The sequence below is a fragment of the Capsicum annuum genome, chromosome 6 (assembly GCF_002878395.1).
Source record: "Capsicum annuum cultivar UCD-10X-F1 chromosome 6, UCD10Xv1.1, whole genome shotgun sequence".
In the NCBI taxonomy this organism is placed as follows: domain Eukaryota; kingdom Viridiplantae; phylum Streptophyta; class Magnoliopsida; order Solanales; family Solanaceae; genus Capsicum; species Capsicum annuum.
The window spans coordinates 227,506,087-227,530,756 of record NC_061116.1 but is presented as its reverse complement, the minus strand read 5'-3'; the positions used below and the strand labels follow the sequence as shown (position 1 = coordinate 227,530,756).

General features: G+C 31.4%; 2 protein-coding genes and 1 non-coding gene across 3 annotated transcripts; 2 read left to right on the top strand and 1 right to left on the bottom strand.

The window, feature by feature from the left end:
• Window positions 1-14,017: 14,017 nt before the first annotated feature.
• Window positions 14,018-15,911, top strand: LOC107874575 (probable indole-3-pyruvate monooxygenase YUCCA9). The gene is made up of 3 exons (XM_016721339.2): window positions 14,018-14,770; window positions 14,855-15,226; window positions 15,405-15,911. Exons 1-3 carry the CDS (start codon window positions 14,117-14,119, stop codon window positions 15,627-15,629), a joined length of 1,251 nt encoding a protein of 416 aa, XP_016576825.1. The 5' UTR covers window positions 14,018-14,116; the 3' UTR covers window positions 15,630-15,911.
• Window positions 15,912-17,264: 1,353 nt separating this feature from the next.
• On the bottom strand, window positions 17,265-17,338 carry TRNAV-AAC. The gene has a single exon. It is a non-coding gene; the product is annotated as a tRNA-Val (tRNA).
• A 2,143-nt stretch (window positions 17,339-19,481) lies between these two features.
• On the top strand, window positions 19,482-23,958 carry LOC107875315 (monothiol glutaredoxin-S10). The gene is made up of 5 exons (XM_016721979.2): window positions 19,482-20,085; window positions 20,602-20,675; window positions 22,515-22,589; window positions 23,149-23,175; window positions 23,580-23,958. Exons 1-5 carry the CDS (start codon window positions 19,727-19,729, stop codon window positions 23,654-23,656), a joined length of 612 nt encoding a protein of 203 aa, XP_016577465.1. The 5' UTR covers window positions 19,482-19,726; the 3' UTR covers window positions 23,657-23,958.
• Window positions 23,959-24,670: the final 712 nt, after the last annotated feature.

The window sequence follows — 24,670 nt, the reverse complement described above, 5'->3', positions numbered from 1 at the left end:
AAATCCCTAACTAAAACTCCAGGAACGACTACTGAAAATTCGATACAGTAAAACTCTAGCACACATGCTGAGTTCGAAACTCTTAAAAGTGAAATTCCAGTACTTTCTTCTAAAGTTATACAAATACGCTAAGTTGTGTAAAATATTTTCATCTAAAAGTTTAAACTTTTCAAGTCGACAACAAGCTCAAGCTCTAGTCAAGGAAATAAAATTGCAATAATTTAAACAAATTAGTCCCAATCCAAAAATAGATTATATTTCTGCTTAGACAGATATATATTGGCAGATGAAATAAATTTAGGGACCATATTTGAATATTTTCATGAACAAGAAATTGGCTAGGCTTGTGTAAGCTTGTGTATTTCACCTGTTAACTGGTCCTGCTTTAAAATTTCCAAGAAAGGTCCCCTACTCAATTTATATTCAAACCCCTTTAAATTCTTTTTTATGGTAATGTTCACATTAATAATATTAAGTCAATGTTCACACACTGAATTTTTTTCCCATGTTAACATTACCATCTGTGTCAGCCATCCCTTCTCCACGTAACGAAAATTTTAATGCATCGGATGCCTATCTGTTTCACAATTGTTGATAGAAATCTTTTGGGGAAAGGACATTCACTATCATTTTGAAAACAAATGACCAGCATTTGGCTAATTTGTCACATTATAACCAGCGGCCAAATTGATATCATTTAATATTCATTGGGCTACTTTGACTCTTTTCTGCAAATACAGTTTTTATATCAAATTGATACAATACTTATACCATATTGATACACTTTTTCAAAAGAGACGGAACATATGCATGCATATACAATCACTATACCAAATTAATACAACGCTTATACCATATTGATACACTTTTCCAAAACAGAGAGAACCTACACACGCATATTCAGTCCCTGTACCAAATTGATACAACAGTTATACCACTTTGATATATTTTTATTTTTTTTTTAAAATATAATAGTGAAATAAAAAATAGAAAAAGTAAATTTCTTTTTCATAAGAAAAGTGGACAACATTTTTTTTTTTAAATGAAACAACAAAATTTTAAAAAAAAAAAATGAAGAAAGAGACGAAACCTACAGCGAAATGGCTAAAAGTAGGAATTAGTTTAGTGGCTAATCGCAGATAATTAATTTTGGGTGGCTATTATGATGAAATTATTTTAGAGGAAAGTGCTATTTTTCTCATGTTAACATTGCCATCTGTTAGCCATCCTTGAACCCCACGTAGCGATTACAGAGGCAGAGTTAGGATTTCAAGTAAGGAGGTTCAATATTTAAAGAAAACTAAATCGAAGGGGTTTCAACACTTACTATAACCACATAAAAAATAATTTTAATTATGTATAAATAGTATATTTTTCCGTCGAAGGGGGTTCAGATGAACCTCCTAAAAAGGGCTGTCTCCGCCTCTGATAGCGAAAGTTTTAAAACATCGACTGTCTTTTCTATCATTCTCATATATTTCACAATTGTTGATAGAATTTTTTTTTATTTTTTTTTTGAGGTGTTAACTATTAAAGTGGGCTTCTTTTGAAGAATTTAAAGTCCAGGAATCCAATTAAAATGGGCTTATGGGCAACTAATTAGATTTATTTTGGCTTCTCGTAAAAAATAATTACAATCAATAGTGACTATACATTTATTAATTGTATGATAATTATACATATATTAGTCTCTGTTCATATATATATATATATATATATATATATATATATATATTTATACAACAATTTATATGACAGAGATTTTGATGGTTGGGGGATGAAAATGACTTAAGACTTTTGTACAAGAAGCCAAGGTTAGTCAATTTCATTGCTAAATAAAATCTAAATTATCGTTGAAAATAACAAAATCGATCTATCTTAATCATCACATAAATATAAATTTATAACATTCGTGTGAAATTATTGCGCAATTTCTCTCTTTAAATCTCTTTGGGACGGACCACTGCACATTGTAGATTGGGTGATTTGTACTAACACAATTTTTATATATTGTTCGTTTAAATTTTGAAACCGTCAATTTTTTTTATTTATTTTTGTAAAACTAATTTTCTCTGTACATTTATTATTAGTTTAATTAGCTTTTTAGAAGCTGGTCATAATTGGCAAGTGCCAAACAAATTGATGGAATTGGAATATATGAGTGGCTATTATATTTTAAAGAAATAAGTGTGTATTTATTTATTGATTAGTTAAGTTGGTTGTAAAGAAATTGATTTCAAAATATAGAACTAATCATAAATTAATTATGATGAGATTCAACTTGTTAATTAATTCCTTTTTATTATAACTTCTTCTTTTAAGTACTTCAAATTTATGCTATATTATGAGTAGGTGTGGTTGCCAACAACTCTAAAAATTGGAATTATAAGGGAGAATTAATTAGTTAACTCATAATTAGTATTATGAATTAGAATTATAGTTATAACCTTCCTATTCGGTGCAACGGTCCAAACAACACTTTTTGGTCAAAATCAAGATGAAAAAATTAATATAATAATTTTCATTAATAACTTAATTTAACTATTGGAAGAGAATATAGATATAATTATATAAGTTCCCTATTATTGCATGATAATTAATTTTTTATTTTTTTAAAAATGGAAGTTGGTCAAGAGAACATGATTTACAAGTTTGAATAGAGTAGCAACTAGCTAGTTATGGAGTAATTAATAATTATATAATTAATTAATATAAGGTCATTATATAATGCCATAGCATGTTACTTGGTATATCAAAAATCATTAATTGCTTTGACTAATTTCATGCCAATGGTCTTAGTGAAGTCTAAATATTCTCTTATGTTTCTAAAACTCATCTCCATGTGGCATTTCCAAAACTATCTTTCAATATATTAATTCTTTTTTTCTTTTCAATATTATCTTTTATCATACACTTCCCTTCATGTTCCAAAGTTTTTTTGTCCTCTTTATTGAAGTTAAGAAGTGAAACTGTATACTGATGCAGAGTCAGGATTTTTGCCGAAGAAAATCTCATCGAAGAGGTTCAAATAAATACGTAAAAATTATTTTAATCATATATTAATAATATAATTTTTCGTCGAAAAAGATTTGATCGAATCCTCTATTACTAAATTGGCTCAGCCTCTGGGCTCTGACCGTATACACTGACTGTGCTAACAAAAAAATAATTTAATTACATAATCAGATTACCCTAAAACAACCCTAAGTTGAGCTAGTAGCTTTGCCAAAACTCTATAGTTAATATTTGATAACAAGCAAGAAAAAAATAAAAAGAAATTAGGTTGCTAATTAATGGAGGTTTGACTGTTTTTAACTGGTTTGAATCCACTTATTATGGAATAATGCATGAGGTAGTTTTAAAGTTTATTATTATGAGGTAGTTAATATATATATATATTATACTTGCTTCTTATCCTCTATAACTGATCAAGCCAAAATTTAAAACTACATTTTTGAATCTCATGTCTTTTTTTATAAAAAAAAATGGTCAAATCAAATGGAGATTTTGGAACCTATGAAGATCTTTGTAGTCGGTTTAAGTATCTATTTAATTATTCTACTTATACTTAACTTATTGTTTCTCTTAATTTTATAACAATAGAATCAATTTATATGCGAAGAATAAAATAATTTATAGCATATCCCTAAATTTGGATTTATTAGCCCTAATAGTTTCCTCTTTAAGTATAAATAATAATTTATAAAAATAATTTATAGGAATATTATTGCTAAAGACGGGAACAAATTTCCTCTTTAAGTAAGTTGATGCAGCTTAATTTGGATTTATTAGCCTAATAGTTTATGAATTATTAATAAATTAAATCCTCTATAATTTTGACCATTGGTTTGACCTATTTACTTGGTGAGTTGACTATATATATCGAGTTACCATTATCACCTCTTACACTTCACATGGATAGTGGCTTAATTATTTCTTATTTTCTTATAATCAAAATAAAGAATCAATGTATAAATAAACACTTATGGACGGTCCAAATATTAATCATAATTAAGCAGAGAAAGAATATGATCAATTGTATGTATGTATATAAATTAATTAGAAGTAATTAGTAGTAATATATAATATGATCAACGTAACGTTGTGACCGGCCACTGCATGCCATGTGGTCAGCAAGTAAACTGACTTAATCTAAACACCATTAATTCTCCATATAAGAATTTATATTTGCTTGGTAAATCACTAGCATGAACCTAACCTTTTGGGATTTTGTGTTGTTTTACTTAGGAAAATAAAACAAAATCAAAGGATTATAGTGACCTCCTAGGCAATATTCTATACGTAGCGAAGTTGGAAATTTCACCAAGTAAAATTAAAGTGGAAAAAAGTAATCATACATGAAAAAGGATATTGACTTTATAATATATATATACATTATAATTTTTCGATAAAAAAGTTTGATTAAACCCTTCGTCTTTGCCTTTATTCATGCTATCAAATGTTACCTCTTCATTTAGTATGAGACGATTCATTAAACGAATTTGTTGATTTCTTTCTAGGTGTAAAACTAGACTTGAATTTAAATGATCTATTTATGACCGGCAGAATGAAGTTTGATTGAAATTAAACTAAGTGAAGGTCTGATCGATTGATATTAAAGAATTATGTGGGTGGGGGTGGGGTGGGGTGGGGGGAGTTATGATAAAACCATCATAGAAATATAGATAGGATTGATCGAATGAGGCACAAAACTTTACTTTAAATTTTTCATAGACATTTACTTGAAATAAATAATTAATGCACAATGAGTCTAATTAAGCTTCATATAAAATAGTCAAAAGTGACCAACATGGGTTGTGGTGCAGTGGATGGGGCTGCTCCACCCTTAACCAGAAGTTGAGGGTTCGACCCTAGGCACGGAGAAAACTCTGCTGGGAGCGCTACCCCCCGAATGGGGCCCTACCCGACACGAATCCGGATTAGTCGGGCTTTAATGTGGGTACCGGACACCGGATGAGAAAAAAAAAAACATTCAAAAGTGCAATTGAAAAATTGATACTGCATAATCCATATGATATAGTTAATACAATATTATTGTATAATCTTGGACAAACTTTTAATTAGTGGATAAAAGTGGTGGCACCTAGGTTAAAGAGAATGCTTGGTCAATTAACTTATGTGTTAGTTGGTATATCAATCACCTAATTATATTTAAATAATATTACATTGATTAAAAAATAGTTTAATACTAACATTAGTGATATACATGTAAGGCTAGGATTCTGCCATCATGACATGGTGCAATGTTGCTTCGAAAAATATAGTACTCCTATCTGTTTAGATAATTAATCCACAATAATTATTTCTTGATAATGATCTATCTCGAAATATATAATATTTTCTTCGCTTCAAAATACTTATCGCAATTTTTTATTCGAGAGTCAAACGATATGAATTTTGACGAACATTTAAGATATATATTTTTTAATCATATTATATGAGAAAAATTACAACTTATAGTATTTTTTCTATAGTTTTTTAATAGCTAAATTTTAATTTTAAAAGATAAAATTAATTAATTTAATATTAAAATTTAATTCAATTGATTCTCAAAAAATAAAATATGGCAACTATTTTGGAATCCAGTACTAAATGATGAGGAATGAAATTAAATGGGGCCTCCCCACATTCAATTTCTATGGATTAATGCTAGTCCCCTTCATTAATTTTATTGTTGACCTACCTTATTAATCTAACCAACGAAAATAGTACTACCAAATTAATTAATTTACCCACCCCGTATATCATAGTAATCATTAATTTATAGACTAATTCACGTTCTCTACCATGTGATTCACCAAGCAACTGGGATTTAAAAAAAAAATGTCATCATTATCATATATCAGTATACGAAAATACATTCATATATCACTATAAAAAAAAAAAACATAAATTAGTTAATAACTTATCACTAATTTATCATTAAGTAGTCCATAGTTAATAGAATTATTCAATCATCCATCCATCCATAGTCATCGTTAAATGGTATCAATAATTAATTTTGTTGTTTAGAGGCAGAAGTAGCCCGTCACTTATTTTTTTTTACTTTTTTGTAGTTATGTTAAATAAGACTAATATTTTAGTAGCTATGGAGGCATATGATTATAAATATTAATAGGATTGTTCTAAGTAAAAGTAAAAAATTATTTTTTGCTGTTTCAATTTCTTAAATTGATGGAGATAGAAGGAAATTATAAGAGTGCATCTCTCAAGCTTAATGTTAACACAGTAACTACTGAAAATTATCTGAATTTATAATCTTTTTGAAGTAAACATTTTCCGGAACATAATTTATAATGAATTTTGTAATTATGAATAATCTTCTTTAAAATTCTAGTTAATTATTGTTACTGAGATAATGATTTATATATCGAGTTCACAAGTCATATTCTCAAAAATTCAAACACATGCAAGCAAATATTCCATCATATAATATTAATAAAATCATTGATGAAGGATTTAGTGAGTCACACTAGATCATGCCACAATAAACGTTTCAATAAATGTGGATTCTCAGAATCTTTCAAATTTATAATGTACCCTTAATTCTAGATTTTCTCATGATTTCTTCACTTTTAATTTCATTTTTTTCCTTTTCATTATTTAGTTTTTCCATGCGATATCTAGTATTCACATTGCGTTATGACTAAATCGAATACAACAAAGACGCATGTCTTCGTATTCAGTAACTGTAAGGCTAACATTGAGATCACCAGATCGACTTCAGTTAAGATTAAGAAAAATACTTATCATTCCAACACATATTTATCGATTTTATTTAATTATTTATTTATTTAATTTTTAATTTTCCTTTATTCTTCAAAAGGTTCTCAATGCTCATGATGCCATGTGAACTGTGATACACCTCTTTCCTCCACTCTCTCTGATGACTATTCCATTTTCGCTACCAAATATTGATGACCAAAATAACAGTGTATATTATGTCTATTATATTTACCTATTGGATATTTCTATAATTTGAACTTTTCAAGTAGTATTTTATCATATTATCATATACACCATAGTGTTAATAGTATGGTTCAGTTGGTTATTATGAATATTTATATCACATTAACTTTTTTGTCATTTTATTTTGTAAGATCAAAATTAGAATTTTTAAAATTGATCATCTCAGTGTTTCTTCCTTGTGGATATCAATTTGGTTCGATTAATTTTGAGAAAAGAGTCAGAAATATATCTAAATTTTAGCGAAATTTGTTGAAATAAGGCTCAACTTTGCGAGGGTCCTATGACCCCCTTCGACTATTTATTAGTGTATTTCTATGACATAATATATTTGCCCAACTGAACCACTTCAGATCCGTACACGCTAGTGTTTGGCAATTACCTAAAGTATTCAGTATTCACTTCATACACATAATGAACAGTATTTAATTTGTTTTTTTGTCACCAAATGATTGAAATACCTAATATTATTTGTCATTACTAGTAAATAAATGGGTTCCAGCGCTGAATTATTCTTGGAACAATATTGGTTTTTCCAGTGATGAGTAGGATTTGCTAAAATAAATTAGTGGCCAAAAAATAATGAAATTAAGGTGGAGTAAGGAGAGAGTGAGGGAGAGAGAGAGAGATTAATTATTAATTATATAATCATGGCTAATTAGATTAAGAAAGCCTTTATTTGTAGGATTACTTAAATGCTAATGATGTTGAGACGATAATTACAATTTAGAACTATCAATTATCGAGTTTAACTTCTATACATTATCAGATTAAATGACATTTTTCACATAATCAAATCAAGTAATTACAAATAAATTTGTAGATATAGGAGTAATTGATAGGTTCGTGTGCACTTGCTATTTTCTTAAACTTCTCCCTAGAATATACCAATGATGGCAACAAAAATACATTAGTTATTAATTATATCTTTCTAAAAATATCATTATACTCACAAAGAAGCCAGATGTACAAATTAAAGTACCATTAATTATTTACTTAATTTTTCTAAATAAGTACTTTAGCTGCATTCTTATCTACATATCGAGTTGTAGCTTTTACGTGGAACTTTCAAATACAAAAAGGATTTTATATATTATTAATAAATGTAGTTAGGGAAGGTGCAAATTCCAAATAACTGCCTTTTTTATTTTAAATTATATAAAAGTACAATACTTTAATTAGTAATATAATCAGTCGCATATTGCAAAAATCTCATATTCTTAGCTAGAAGAATAAGATAATACTTAATTCATTCAACTTTCTGCCGAAAATGACCCGTTTGGGCATAAAAACAATTCATTTTTTTTAGGAATAATTTAGCATTTTATTTGAAAAGTAGTTGGATCATAAAAAAATTTAAATTCAATTTAAAGTTGTATTTCAAGCATACTTTTGACTTTTGAAACTTTATTTAAGTACATTCAAGAACAAATATTATTTCAAATTAAATATTCGTTACGACAGTTCGAATAAAGTGAAAAATATGACGAAACTCCAACGAAGAATTAGCGAGCTGGTGGCTAAGCTTGCACGACCAACAAGGATCGTGATGAAGTGCATGCATGATGAGTATTTTCATCCTTAAAGATCTCGTATTTAAATTTCAAATCGTTTTAACGAAGGAACGCGAGTATGTAAATTTAATTGAGCCTAAATATCAATCACCGAATGACAAAGAATTTCTTTTTTTAAAAAAAATAAAAAAATAAGCATAGTGTACTGTACTGTATTATGTTATTACTATAACTTATAGTATAGTAGAAAAATAAAAGCCACCAAAGCCCTTGGTACTTTAATTTGCCAGTAATATGCTAATCATGAGCTTTACTATCTTTCTCCAACTTTACGCGTAATTGAAAGTCACTAATTATAGATTTCATCAAAAAGTAAACTTTTGAAATTGTATAATACTATCATCCTTTTTTTTTTTCCTATAATACTATCATCCTTTTTCATTATTAAGTTATTAATTAATTAATTAGTCACCGAATACCACTAAAGATTTTCTTCACAACCTTCGTATCTTGCTTTGCCATGCCCATACGGAGTCATCGAAAAATTTAAGCTGTTAGAGAGTTCACAGTCATATTTGTTTGATTAAAATTATGTTACGTTCTCGTTTAAGAACTTAAATTATTGAGAAAAAAATGAATTTTTATTATAATTTAGTTATATATTCAATAGAAACGATGTTCTAATCACAACAAAATTAAATAATGAAATTATCGAAAAATACCATTAGAATTTGATTCTAACCCCTGAAAGCCAATAGAAACTAGAAAAATTGGTTTTACCCCGTCTTACTATAATGATTTTAGTCATAATAACTTTTATTTATAGAGTTCAAAACTATGGATGTTATAATGACTAAACAAATTATACAAATTTGAAAATAAATGTGGAATGTTATCAGCTTGTATCTCTCCTAAATAGCTCATCTGAGGAAAATTTTAAATTATGTTTTCACTGCAGCTTTCTTCTAATGCGTAGGATACATAATCCATCATTGAAGCACGTTTACAGAAAGCAGAATAAGATAGCAGATGCACTGACTAGAATAAATATAGCTATTACTACTAGTACTAGGTTGTTGTGGGATCCTTCATCGTTCATTTTGGATATTTTGCGGACTGATAGAAATGGAGAATTATCACGTCGGACCGTTAGAGTGTCTACTGTCAACCAACTATTGTATAATACTAATGCTAATAGTTATCACGATGTAAATACAAGTTTCAGAGGGACAACTACTGCTGCTGCCAGTGTTTGTACAATGGTACTGCCATAAGATACATCCTTGTAGATGTGCTTTTATAATATAAGCTTCGTATGTTCACCAAAAAAAAAAAGACTAAACAAATAAAGGAGCACGAAAAATAAATGACTAAACTTTTTTTTTTTCACTTTAGCAAAATAAAGACATGTATGACCCTTGATAGGTATGTGAGGAAGATGCAGACTAGGGTAGAGGGCGAGTTGGTAGGAGTACGTTCGAATTAGTAGGAAAGAATACTCTTGTTCATGGTGTTTTGGTGATGTGTGATTTTGTATAGCAAATGTATAATATTACTTCGTGGGTGTCTTGTTTTGATGATGTCTATTATGCTTCTTTATTATCTAGCGGTGTATATGTCACCCCTTGTGTATTGTTTGCTTCTATGTTTTTTGTCATATTTGTTATCTGTTTTAAGTCGGGGGTCTATCGGAAATAACCGCTCTACTTCATCGAAGGTAGTAATATGATCTGCGTATACTTTACTCTTCTCAGATCCCTCTTTGTGGGAACATACTGGATATGTTGTGTTGTTGTTGTTGTTAATTGTTATCAAAATAAAATATAACATTCCACCACATCATCAACACACAAGCTGGCCAAATTAGCTGGTGGGAAAATGGGAATATTATATTATTAACACATATCCCATCACTATAATTTATCTCTATATCTTCTTTTCACTCTTTTTATAATTCCTTATATATATAGGCCTTTGTTTTTATTACTTAGTAGCTACCATATCATTTTGGCTTTTTGGGATTTGGCCACTGGCCAAAGCTGAGTTGGAAGAATGATGCTACTGCTTATTCCAAAATCTTTTTATTTTTCCTTTCTGCAACATGGAGTATTATAAGCTATAGTCTATACTACTATAATATAATGTTTTTAATCTAAGTTATAAATATATTATTTACATGTAATATATAAATTTACATGGTAGTCTATAATGACATTCTTGATTCAGTATGCAAGTCTTTGCTCCTGTTTGAAAGAATACAAAGAGATTGAGTTTGAGTTGGTCAAAATTACCGTCATATTATTGATAGAAAATTACTACTCATAGCATTATGGCTTCATACAAGCGAGTTGCAGCCTGTAATTTGAATTAGGATGCGTTAATTAATATCTGCTTAAACTTAAGCAGGTTGAGCAAATCATATTTCATAAGCTAATTTTATCACCGTTATGCGAATCTATTAAGTAACCAACAATAGCACGCAAGTAAGAGCCTCAACGTACAAATGGTTTATTAGATAAATTTCCATTAAATATAGCTAGGTACTAAGCTAGTTCTAATTAAAACTAGTAATGATGCTTCTGTGAGCTAATTAAGAGCATTGTAGGGTTTAGACAGTAAATGTTTCATTTAAATAGCACTACAAGCATATGCTGAACATGATTACTAGAGTTAATTTCTTGAGATAAGGTTTGTTGAGAGTGATTTGTTTGATGTACAAAATCTGATTCTCTCTAATTCTTGGGATAAACTTAATTAATTACAAAGAATGGGCAACGTCTTTTCATGTTTGGCCTAGAGATCTAGGGTGACGAAGTAGATCTTTTTTGGTTTTCTACTAGGTGTTTGGTATTCAGATTGGTATCGATTCAATTTTATATTTGGGGATCATTGCATGACCGGCTTCTGCGGGCAACGCTCACAACATGATTTTATTATTCCGTAGGCTTGAAATCGGAAACCCTTAAATTAAGGGCGAAAAAATCTCAGCTATTTCATCGCAACTCACATATATGACGGAAATAGATCTGATGATAATACCTACTACATTCCCAACTTGTTTGATATTTTTGGGGAATCAAAAATCTTTTATCATGATTCTTAAATATTATTTTAAATGGTATTTCAAAAAGGGCAGAGCGTTGATGATCTCGTGGTTTCATTCAATTGTAGTGCTCTGAGAGCTAGAGATTATTTCATTATCGAGATTAGAAAACAAAATACTCACAAAATTCATATTATTTTACGCAGTTTAGTTAGATTTCATTTCCAGTAAAAATAATATTTATATAATTTTCATAGATAATACGTATTATATAATTTTCATACCGTAATCCTATTAGTATTATAGGTGTAATATCATTTTTGTCTCACCAACATGAGTTGTGGTGCAGAGGTGGGACTGTTTCATCCTTAATCAGAGACCTTGGATTCGAGCCCTGGGTACAGAGAAATTTTTATTGGGAGCTTACCCCCTTAATGGGCGGCTTTACTGCCACTTTTTATTGGGAGCTTACCCCCTTAATGGGCGGCTTTACTGTCACTTGAACACTTTAATTAACTTACAAAATGATTATTTGTACACCGCAACTCATCTCTGTAGTGTGTCAAACTATCAATCGAATACTCCTACTTACAAATGACCATCTAGACACCTCCAAAATTCGTCAAGTATCTGCAAGACACAATGGATCGGAGATTCAATTATGGTGTCTAGACGTGTATCGTCAAAGTTGGAGCGATTTAGTCGCGAGTAGAAACCAAAGTAATGTATGTATCTGCGTAATATGCCATTAGACTTTAAATTCTGATTCCATCATTGAAGTAACCGACTCCGAAATAAATCAGAGGGGTCAACATATGGCACCAGCGTGGCATGGAACCACCAAGGGTTTTTCAGCTGGCAAGGTATGGGCTTTTCTTTTCTGGGTCCAATAGTCACAACCTCAAATGGACCTCCTAATACAGTCTACTTCTTCTTCTTCTAATCCTTCATGTTGGGACCAGAGGGTCCATTAAAGATAGAGATTGGGTGAAGATAAAATCAACTGTTCAACACCCTATCCACGTGGTATTCCCTGTGGTTTATTATCCTAGTCAGCATCCTAATTGCCACGTAAGCATTTAAAGATTTTTGTGTGATCTTCAGTAGGACCAGTCTAATCATTTATTATCTTAAATTTTTCTAGTTGGAAGAAAAACTAAGAAGCATGTTTAGTTATTTTCAGTACGACAAATATTATGCATTTCTCCTTCATAGGAAGCAAGGGAGCTTACTTCCTCCTAATCTCCTATTTACTTTACACTTTTCACGCCTCTTTAGATATAATAATTGATGCGAGTATTCTGTCGGAATACGAATATTAATTATTGTTTACTACGTAATAGGTCTTGAAAAATGCTTTGAAGAATAAGTAGATAACGTTAAGAGTAAAATATGAGAAAAATAATTATTTTTTCTTAATATATTAAAAGTGATGTAAAATAGTGGTCAGTGGACGAGTAAAGTCTAGGTGGGAATTAAGTGGCTAGCTGCTTATTGTACTATATACTGTAACCTACATTAAATTTGTACACTCATATAGTTGTTTACTATCATTAAGTTTCTGTCACCTAATTACCATCATATGTAACTAATACTATATATGAAATTAAAAAGAATGGGCAGAAAATTAAGCTCTCATATATGAATATTTTGTAGTCATTCTGTTCTATTTAGATGGTGAGTTAAAATTTTTACTTAAAAAAAAATTAATATTTAGTGTACGTACATAAAAAATTATTTTAATCTCATATGTACATGGTAATTTCAGTACGATGAAAATTATTCATTTCCCCTTGATTGGAAGCAAGGGAGCTGATTCTTACTGTCTGTACAATACACTAACCATCATTAATTTGTACACTCACCTAATTACTGCCACTATCATTAACTTTCTGTCACCGAATTACCATCATATGAAACATTAAATGTTGCTACGTACTTACAGGGTGTAATTAAATTAAGAATATGGAAAAAGTTAAGCTTACCTATCTGAATATTTTGTATGCATTCTATTTTATTATATTTGGATGGTTGTCTTTAACGACTAAGTCAGAATTTTTACGAACTTAACATCTATTATACAAACACAAAAATAATTTTTAATTACCTTAAGTATACAATGTAATTTTTGAATTCATAGGATTCGAATGAGCCACGGTTGTGGACAGTGAATAAAAGACTAGTAAAATCATACTAACTCTAAAATCTATGCAACCCAAAAAAAGAGGTAAACAAAAGGAATAAAACCAGGAGCTAATCCCCAATATAAAAAATGGAAATGTACTATTTTAGTAACATTAATTAACTAATATAAAATAAAAATAATTAGTAGGCAGATGATGATAGCTTATGATTTGAGAATGACATTTCAAAAGCATTAACTTTGCATCTTCTGTCACATGCACCTTTCACAGAATAAAAATTTTAAAACTTCTATATAAAGCCCTTCTATACCCCCTCTCTCTTCAACAAACAAATTTCATCAACTCTTCTATTCTCTCTTCACAACAAAGTTCTCAGTTTCATTCAGTCTTTTGTCACTCCAGTTCGTTTTAAACTAACAAAGGAAAAAATGTTTACCTTTTCGTCAGAACAAGATTTAATTTCCCGTAGATGTGTTTGGGTAAATGGCCCCGTGATCGTTGGTGCCGGTCCATCAGGGCTAGCAGTAGGAGCTTGTTTAAGAGAACAAGGAGTTCCGTTTGTCGTTATAGAAAGATCTGACTGCATTGCATCATTATGGCAAAAGCGAACTTACGATCGTTTAAAGCTCCACCTACCCAAAAAGTTCTGCCAATTACCAAAACTCCCATTTCCAAATCACTACCCTGAGTATCCAACAAAGAGACAATTCATAGAATACCTGGAACTGTATGCCAAACACTTTGACATTAAACCGCAGTTCAACGAGTGTGTTCAGTCAGCTAAATACGACGAAACTTGCAGTGTTTGGAGGGTGAAAACTGGTTCACCAAACGGCTCTGAAGTCGAGTACATTTGCCAGTGGCTTGTCGTAGCCACGGGCGAAAATGCTGAGAGAGTTGTCCCTGATATTGAAGGATTGAAAGATTTTGGAGGTGAAGTGATTCATGCTTGTGATTATAAGTCAGGGGGAAAATATCATGGAAAGAAAGTTGTTGTTGTTGGATGTGGAAATTCTGGTATGGAAGTTTCTCTTGATCTTTCAAATCATGGTGCTCAACCATCAATGGTTTGTCGTAGCTCGGTAAGCAAGCTATACAGAGACGTATTCAGAATTTAAATTTGATGATTAAGAGTTCCACTTTACTAATGTTTTTTTCTTCTCCAGGTACATGTTTTGCCAAGAGAAATTTTTGGGAAATCAACATTTGAGCTAGCTATGTTTATGATGAAATGGTTGCCTATATGGCTAGTTGACAAGATTCTACTTGTTCTTGCATGGTTTATATTGGGAAACATTGAGAATTATGGACTAAAAAGGCCATCACTAGGACCATTGGAACTCAAGAACAAACAAGGGAAAACACCAGTTCTTGATATTGGTGCCTTGGAAAAAATTAGATCTGGACAAGTTAAGGTTGTCCCAGGAATCAAGAAGTTTTCATGTGGCACCGTTGAACTTGTCACGGGTGAAAAACTAGAAATTGATTCTGTTGTTCTTGCTACTGGTTACTGCAGCAATGTTCCTTACTGGCTACAGGTGAGACAATGTCTCAATCCTTCTAGAACTCTTTTCAACAACATTGACAGTCTTGGAAGTTTCAAATGAGTTTAAGTTATGTACACCGACCGACAGAGTGAACTCTTTTCACTCGCTATGTTGCTCAGACTTTCTTAAAATGTTGTGGCCTAATGTTATTTTTTGTTATGTGATACAGGAAAGTGAATTTTTCTCCAAGAATGGCTTTCCAAAAACACCATTTCCAAATAATTGGAAAGGAAACTCAGGCCTATATGCAATTGGATTTACAAAAAGAGGGCTAGCTGGTGCTTCTGCTGATGCTATAAAAATTGCACAAGATATTGGCAAAGTATACAAAGAAGATCTCAAACAAAAAAAGCAAAAGGTTCCAACACATAGAAGATGCATCTCAACTTTTTAATCCAACTGAATCATATATTAATAAAAGGTGTGCAGTCAGTTGCACTAAATCTCCTGTTATGTGCAGGGTTTAAAGAACGGCCGAACCACAAATCGAAAAAAAAAAAAATACCTTCATTTTTTTTATAATTAGGGGGGGGATTAAAGAAAAGAGATGTACAAAATAATTGTGTAAAAATATATACAAAAGGAATACAGCAGAAGATAGTATATACAGAGATTAGCCCTCTCCAACAACAACGAAAAAAAAAAAGCTCAAGTTTTGCTACAGTTTGGGCATATTACTAGAGGATGAAGAGGCGTTTCTCTTTTTTTCTTCCATAATTTTTTTTTTTTGTTTGTATTAACTTTTCATTGTACAAATTTGTACAATTAATATTTATTACAATGACAAAGATGTTCCTTTATTATTGCTACTCTTTCATAAAATTCTAGTACTAAGTTTCCTGTTGAATGTTGATCTTTCATGACAAATTAAGTACTGCTTTAATAAAGCCTGCAAATACATACTCCAAGCATTACCAAACTCGAAATTCAGAAATTCTAACAAGGAAATTCAAAAAAAATAAAAAATAATAAAAAAAATAAAAAATAAAATAAATAAAAATATATATATATATATATATATATATATATATATATTTGAATCGACGAACTAAAGCAATTTTTCAATGATTAATGTACAAGAGAAGTAGTTTATCATATTTGCACATTATAATTTTTTGACGAAAGGGATTCACTGATCGTATTTTTTTTTTAAGAAAATATTGACTTCCTAGTTAACCAAAATAAAATTTTTAATGGGAAAATGACACTTCAATTTCCATTATTTGTGTACTTTAAAATGACATTGAAAGAACACGTAGTACTGCAGAAAGAATGTGCTGTTTCTCAAGTCATATGAGAGTTCTGATAGCAACATAGTCATCATTTTTAACAGCCTAGCATACACATTATTGGTGAAAAATGGAAAAAAGATCACCACTCTTGATCTGTTCATGAATTCAAAATAATTATGTAAATGGTCCCTTGCTTAGTTCTTATTTTCAACATAATAATTCCTTCATTTCTCATGATTATTGATCTGATTCTGATTATAGGCTTTATTTATCATCATTATTGATGTGATTCTGATTATATTAGAGATTGACCCTCAGCTCTAATCATAATATGCATAAAAAATGCATCAACACATGGACACTAATGAAAATTCTTACATTTAAATAATTTTTGCAAATCACATTATCACATTATAGAAGCACCCACAGCTCAAAAGAAGCTGGGAAAATCAAAGTTATAAAAACATTTATTTTATCTAGTACTCCGTTAACTGTCTTTCAAACAAAACTCCGTTAATAATCAATATCAGTAACTAATAAGAGTTAACCAAAGGATCAGAATAAGCCGACCTCTCTATCTCACATCTAAGATAGAGGCAGTGGTGGAGCCAAAATTTTTATTAAGAGGTTCAAAATTGAAAAAAGTAAGCACACGAACTAGCTAAAGGGGATTCAATATAACTATATATACATAAAAAAAGATTTAACCATGTATAGGTTAGGATGAACCCCCGAACCAGGTATCGATGCGGTCAGTATAATATAGGAAAAAACATTATTGAAAAAACGATTAAGGATGGCGTCGCCCGGACTCGAACCGGAGACCTTCAGTGTGTTAGACTGACGTGATAACCAACTACACCACGACACCAACTTGTTTTATGTACAATGTTTACTTTATATATATGAGAACAATCTGCTTGAGGGGGTGGGGTTTTTACATGAACTTGGTATCTTCATTAAATCAATAAATACAGAACATGCATTTTTTATATGAGTTATTTTTATCTATTAACCATGATTAATACTATATTTCATAATTTATACGTAATTATATATGTTGATTTTGTCTGATGTCATCTAAATATCGAGCATGAATATGTTTTTGTCTTTTAATGATGCTATAGTGATTCAACTTTTTCATCTTGTCAACGAACCTTATCCACATCACCTACTCACTAGTCAATAAGATCATATCTAGTATTCAAAATTTACTAACGCATGAGTTACTAGATATGAATGATAATTCTTATGTTGTGCCGACATTTATAGAAAATCAAAATCACATAGTTGAGATAGGAATAAAGTATGTATATCTTTCATAGAACTGAAATGAACTTTTTTACTATCTTTGTCTCAATCTATGTGTGACCTTTTCATAACTACGAATAATTCAACCTCAAAATTCCCCTTTAATTAACTCTTAATGAAAACATTTACATCCATACAGGTAATCAATTAGTATTTTAGATTACAAATTAAAAAAAAAAAAAAAAAAATTCTTTCTTAAACTTTATTTCAAATCAAATAATGCCACTTAAACTAGAACCAAGGGAGTTAGAGATATGTTGATCTCTGGAAGGACCTTTTCAAAAAATTTCTCATCCACAGAACAAAACTAACCTATGTAAAAATCAGTGGCGGAATCAGGATTTTCATTGAGGGGGTTAAGAAGTAAACATACGGACTAGTATACATAAAAATATTTTTGACCATGTAAAAATAGTATAATTTTTCGTCGAAGGGGGTTCGGATGAACCTCTGGTGGATCCGCCACTGATAAGAATGTCAACAATAGCCAGAAACGTTGTTATCATTTATCAATGAAGAGTGGTTGAAATTCCCATTTCATGAGTGGTCCATTTTTTACACCTAGAGCAAGAAGTTTCTATTACATTTTAGTACTTTTAGTTAGAAATTTGCACGTAATGTATGACTGTGATTTAGTTATTTTTATTTTATTTAGTATTTTTTACTCGAACTTCAATTATATATCGTTGAAGTAGAGTCATTTGTGCCTCAAAGTCATGCACATGCATATGGTTGGAGTTTAAGTAAAAATGATGACCGGCAAAAATGACTAAACTAATCCAACAATTTTTGCCTCGAGTTCAGGCGTAATTGGTGCATAAATAAATCACTCATACTATCTAACTTCATACACCACATGTCTAAAAGTTGCTGCACGTTAATTTTTTTTTTTTTTTCTTAAAAAAGATGAATATAAGATTAAATGGCGATATCAAAGAAACTGCCCCGTCAAATTTCACGATATAATCTGGAAATGCTCTGCCAGCAGCTGGGCCTGGACTGCTTGAGGCCCATGTACTTGTGGCCTCCATAGTTCAGCTGTCACTGCAGCCCACTGACTTTTGATCTTTGGGCCAACCCACTTTAGAATAATTTTATTAAATAAAATGTTTTGAATTAAAATTCACACTTCATGAAATTGTTAAACCTGAATTTGCATTCATAGATACCCATTCCAACTTTTGTAGTTTGGTGTCTTTAAAGCATAGTTTTACTATTATTATTATGATAATGTAAAGTGAAAAATAAAAAGCAGTTAAAATATAAAGCTTTCGATATGCCGGTGTCTTATAATGTATGTAGCCTTACTAACTCTATCATTTTCACAACTTTAACCCGTAAATCGTTAATGCAAATGAGGCAACACTAAATTTGTTAATGCAAATGAAGCAACACTAAATTTGGGGTTAAATCGTTAATGCAAATGAGAATGAGGCAACACTAAATTTCTGAAAAAGGTTGATACCTAACTTTCAATTAAAGAGCCACATGAACAATCCCTCAAACGTGGAAGTAAATTTCATTTTGAAGTTCGAATTAATTTTAATTAGAAAAAGTCTTTTTAGTCATAATTTTTTTTGTTACAAGGAAAAAGTTCTGTTCACACTATTAACTATTTAACTTTTAGACATTTTTATCCTTTTACTTTAAAAGTTAAATATATTCTTCTTTCTTATTTACAATACAATTGAAAAGGATGGTCAAATTTAGGCTAAATTTTTGTAGCCATTTAGCACTATTCTACTTTAATTAAACATTTAAATACACGTAGATGAATTATTTATATTATACTCACATTTTCAATTCAAATTTTAAATTTTAGGTTATAAAGCTTGTTTCCTTTTTAAACTATAATCCATGTACTTATCAGATTAGATCCATAATATATTAGAGATTAAACTAATCTTTAGCTTAATTAGCAGAAAAGTTAGATTAAAAGCGGACTCTTATGAATTTACCAAACTATAGACACAAGAAGAGAAATCGCGAGAAAGAAATTAAACTGAACAAAAATTCCTCAAAAAGAATGGCAGCCACTTCGAATTTGACAAATAACTTGAGCATTTTTTCCGTCTCCAATTCCTATTTCCCTGGAACTGGAACTCAAATGCTTTTGCATCACAATTGCAGTTTTCGAAGAATCAATTTGCACAAATTTGGGTCAAGAATAGAAAACAATGGACCTAGGAAAACGGGTCGGGTTCAGACTCGAGCTATGTCGGGTTCATTCGGGTCCCGATTGGAGGAGAGTGTGAAGAAGACTATTACTGAAAATCCAGTTGTTGTTTACTCCAAAAGTTGGTGTTCGTAAGTTGTGCAATTAGTATCTTATTATAAAGTAATCTTTTAGTTTGAAAAATGGAATCTTTTTGCCTAATTTTTAATTTCTTTGAGCTAATTTTGAAGTGGGGTTCTTTGTTTTTGTTATAAATGGAATTCTATGAAAAACTATTCACTTGCTATGAGTAAATTTTGTAGTGGGGTTCTTTGTTTTTGTTGTAAATTGAATTTTATGCCTAGTTGTTCACTTACTATGACTGAATTTTGAAGTGGGGTTCTTTGTTTTTGTCATAAATGGAATTCTATGAAAAACCTTTAACTTGCTGAGTGAATTTTGAAGTGGGGTTCTTTGTTTTTTGTTGTAAATTGAATTTTATGCCTAATTGTTCACTTACTATGAGTGAATTTTGAAGTGGGGCTCTTTGTTTTTGTTGTAAATTGAATTCTATGCCTAATTGTCTACTTTTTATGACTGAATTTTGAAGTGGGGTTGTTTGATTTTTTGGGATTTTGAAGTGGGATTGTTTGTTTTTGTTATAAAAGGTACTCAACCGAGGTGAAGGTTTTGTTCAAGAGACTTGGTGTAGATCCTCTTGTTATTGAATTGGACGAAATGGGTGAGTTTCTCCAAAGTCAAAAACTGTTACTTTGCTTTACAGCATCTTCGTTTCGAGCTTTAGTTTTTGCGAATTGACACTGAAGAAAAGGTGTTTACTTTGTGTGGGAATCATATATTCGTATTTTTGCTTAACGTGAATTGAGAAGGTTTGGAGGTCGCGGATTAGGGTAGAGCGTCTCCTCTTTTTCTGCTCCTTATTTAGTAGCATTATTTAGTGTTTGGGTATATCTTGCTCTTTTGTCTTTCTATTTTTCTGCCGATATTTTCCTTTCAGTCCTGCTTTGATTATACTTCTAGCCGATTGGTGGGGTGGGGTGGGGGGTGGAAGATTTGTACTTCTAGCCGATGGTAGGGGGGTAAGGTTTGTGTACATGCTACCCTCACTAGACCTCACTTTTAGGATTACACTGGTATGCTGTCGTGAATTTAGAAGGTGATCTTTATAAATGTATTACGTAGACAAATTTAGTTTGATTGTTGTGAATCTGAAGCAAAGCTTATATGCAGCTATGTATCTGAATCTAAGATGATTAATGAGTTGGATACATACAGTTGAGCACTTGAGTTCAAGTTCCTGATAAATAAGAAAGTTGATATTAGGTAAGCAGATGGCTAATCTTCTGCAAAATCAATGTAGTTAAACAACTGGAATGCTGGTTGCAAACTTTTTGTAATGCAAAATTATGGTTCTGGTTGCTCATCTCTACCACATCCACCTCATTCCTCAAATGTGGGAGAAGAATTTCCATCACACAACAAGGTTTTGACCAATGTGCTTATTGGTCGAGTTAGTGGAATTTCTGGGTATTTGAGACAATTATTTGGAGATCATGAGTTAGATGAAAATTCTTATTATGGAATTAGATGCTTTGTGTAGTAACACTAGTTCATATGGTTGTTTTGACTTTATGAACGAGAATGGTTGGTGGCTAATGGCATTTAAGTATATGAGAGCGGAGCTTGCATTCGCATTGTCTAGACTATTTGCTGTTTAACTAGGCCTGAAACTTAAAGACATTTGCCAAGACTGGTGTCCACTTTGTATAGAGAAGTAACTTCACCTTGGAAGTTGAATCCTAATTACAGTATGAAGTATAAATGTGGCAGCTAGTGCTTAGAACCTCACGAGTATATCAATCATAACTTTGTTGTGATATCCGTCTGGTAATCTAGTTGGCCTCATGATGGTCAGTAATGAAAGCTTGAGGTTCCCTTGTTATCAGCTTCCCTTCAGTTTTGATTGTGAAGTGTGCAACTTCATAAAACCAAATGCAAGTAAGCACCTCTCCATCTTGCATAGAGTAGTTTCATCCACACCAGTAACTCTGTTTGAGGAATTTGACAAAGTTCAGTTGGAAGCGGTCGTAAATGATTTACTTGTATATATTTTAGTGTATTGTTCCTTTCACAAGGTCTTAAATACTAGCAGATGGTGGCCCTAAATTCTGTCGTTATTAATGGGACTAAATTGCTATCTACAGATGAGGGTGGCAACACGCAACCTTGTGTTGCCAGTAGAACTGTCATCGAACAAAGAGGAAAAGTTCCAAAATTGTGTTGTTTCTCATATTGTTAGTTAACCGTAAGTGCATGCTGACCTTTATATATTCTTCTACTACCACAGACTGCCCAAAAGAAGAGGAGAAATTGGTGTAAAAGGAAATCTAAAAGATTTATATAAAGCGTGTGCACAGTTCAAAAGAAGTCTTATTAGTTCATTTGATTTATCTGCATTCGGAATTATTTACTATTAACAAAGGTTATCTAAGTTGCAACTGTGACATTTCGTGCTCTAGTCATATACAAACCTATTGATGTTATCTCTAACTTGTTTCAGGTCCCCAAGGACCACAGCTGCAGAAAGTGCTGGAAAGGCTTACTGGACAACATACAGTTCCCAATGTGTTCATTGGTAAGAAATGTGGTATTGTAGAGTTGTTGATCTGTACAAGTGTTTGGAATATGACAACAGATTGTTGTAGCTTGTCTATCCTTTTGTGGGAGATTCCTGAGAATATATAATTCTATACGTAATGAGCATATAGTTTTCTTTGATGACTGAGAAAATCCATCTAGAGACAAGACAACCTTCATAAAAAATAAAACGCATCTAGAGCCAACCCTTTGGGCCAATCATGACCTTCAAAACTCAGGGACGATGTCCCTCTACGTAATAATGAACAATAGCTTATTTATATGCGAAATTTTCAGTTCTTGAAGAGTACCATAAGTATTTGGATATATTTCATCTTTTTAAGACAATATGTTTGAATGAATTAAACCCCTGGAACCAAAAAATAAAACAACTGCTTGGCTTGTAAAAAGAAATTGTTTGCATAGATTTACAGTTAGCATACTGCCTCTGAATCAAGAGGGTTGCCTGTTTTCAAATTCTATTGGCATTTACTGCTGATTTTTATTTCTGGTTTCTGTAAAGCACTTCTAATAAACGAGTTTTTCTTTATGATCAGGGGCCAAACACATTGGTGGCTGTACAGGTACATTCTCTGACCGGTCTTATGCTTTCACCATAAATTTGCAGAGATAAAATATTGCTGTTTGCATTCATTCCTCGAAGATTATTATTATTTGACTTGATTCCCAACTTTATAACCTATTAGTATAAGTACAACATTGTGGCCCTTGTTTAAGAACTGTAGTTATTAGCAACAGGCTCTTATAGGTTACTTGTTGGCAGTTTATGTTCTACAATAGTTGTGCCAAATTAATGAAGAGAATGCAGTATAGTTGATGAACACTAGAGTAGTTTTTCGTGTAAGTTTGTAGATATTCCTGGCAATCTGTGCATTATTACTGTTGAAAGATAGAAGAACATATCATAATTACTGGAATATGAAAACTTGTGGAATGAGTTGGATTACTTTTTTTTCTGTGGGTGTAGATACTATTAAGCTGTATCGGAAAGGAGAACTTGAATCTTTGCTATCAGAAGCTAATTCTGGAAAAACAGAAAGCTAGGACATCTTGAGCTATCCATGCCAAAGAGATCCTATCTCATGCCGTCCTTGTACGCATTATTCTTCCAGATTTCTTTGACATATTCACATATCATTATGTTGTTCCTTTACAAGTTTATCTTGCTTCTGATTGTAAACTCAATGTTGAAGCAGGTAGCTATGTTGATATAACTTCATTCATGAGTTTATAACTGAATTTTCTTCCTTCCTCAAAGATTAGTTTTGTACTTTGCAATTTTGACCCGAACTTACGCTTCTCTTATTTCTGAGAAACCATATCAATTGAAAACAAGAATTTGGTGATTGTGTGTCAAATATACTTATTTGGAACTTCAAATATTCAGCATGATTAATATTGCCGGCTTTCATTTTCAGGTGGGTAGTCAACCAACCCACCCATCCCCCACCTTACCTCAAACCCAGTTTCCATGAGACAGTCTTGTAAAGATGCATCGTTGGTACTGAAGTTGATTAATTGAATTTTGTTCACAGTAAAATTACTTATTAAACATTCGGCCAGAGCAGAAATGTGTATAAATGTGTCATGCATGTTGAAGTTTATTGATTGAATTTGAATATCGGACCAGACCCAAGATGCACATACATTCTGTCATTGGCCTTTTCCATAAGTGCGATCAATTCTATAATTACAGTTTAAATAAAAGAGAAGATTGCAAAAGCTGCTAAACTTATTAATAAGACCCAATCCGAAGCTGCATGGTTGCACTTTTGTGATGCATAAGATATTCCTCAGGATATCCTGAAGACTCCAGCCTTCTTTAGCCGAATACTTGATCTTAGGATTCGGAGGACTGACTTCTTTGTTTGCTGCTGGTGTAATCTCTGTGCCACTGATGCTATTTTTCCTATGTTCCTTGCCGCAATCACGATGAGGATATGGAAACTGAAGCATATCCAGAGAGGTGTGGAGGGCTTTTTCTTTCATTCCAAATGAAAATTAGTTTTAGTTGTGTCCCGCATGGATTCAAGCTGAACTTGTCTTGGTTCTCCTGAA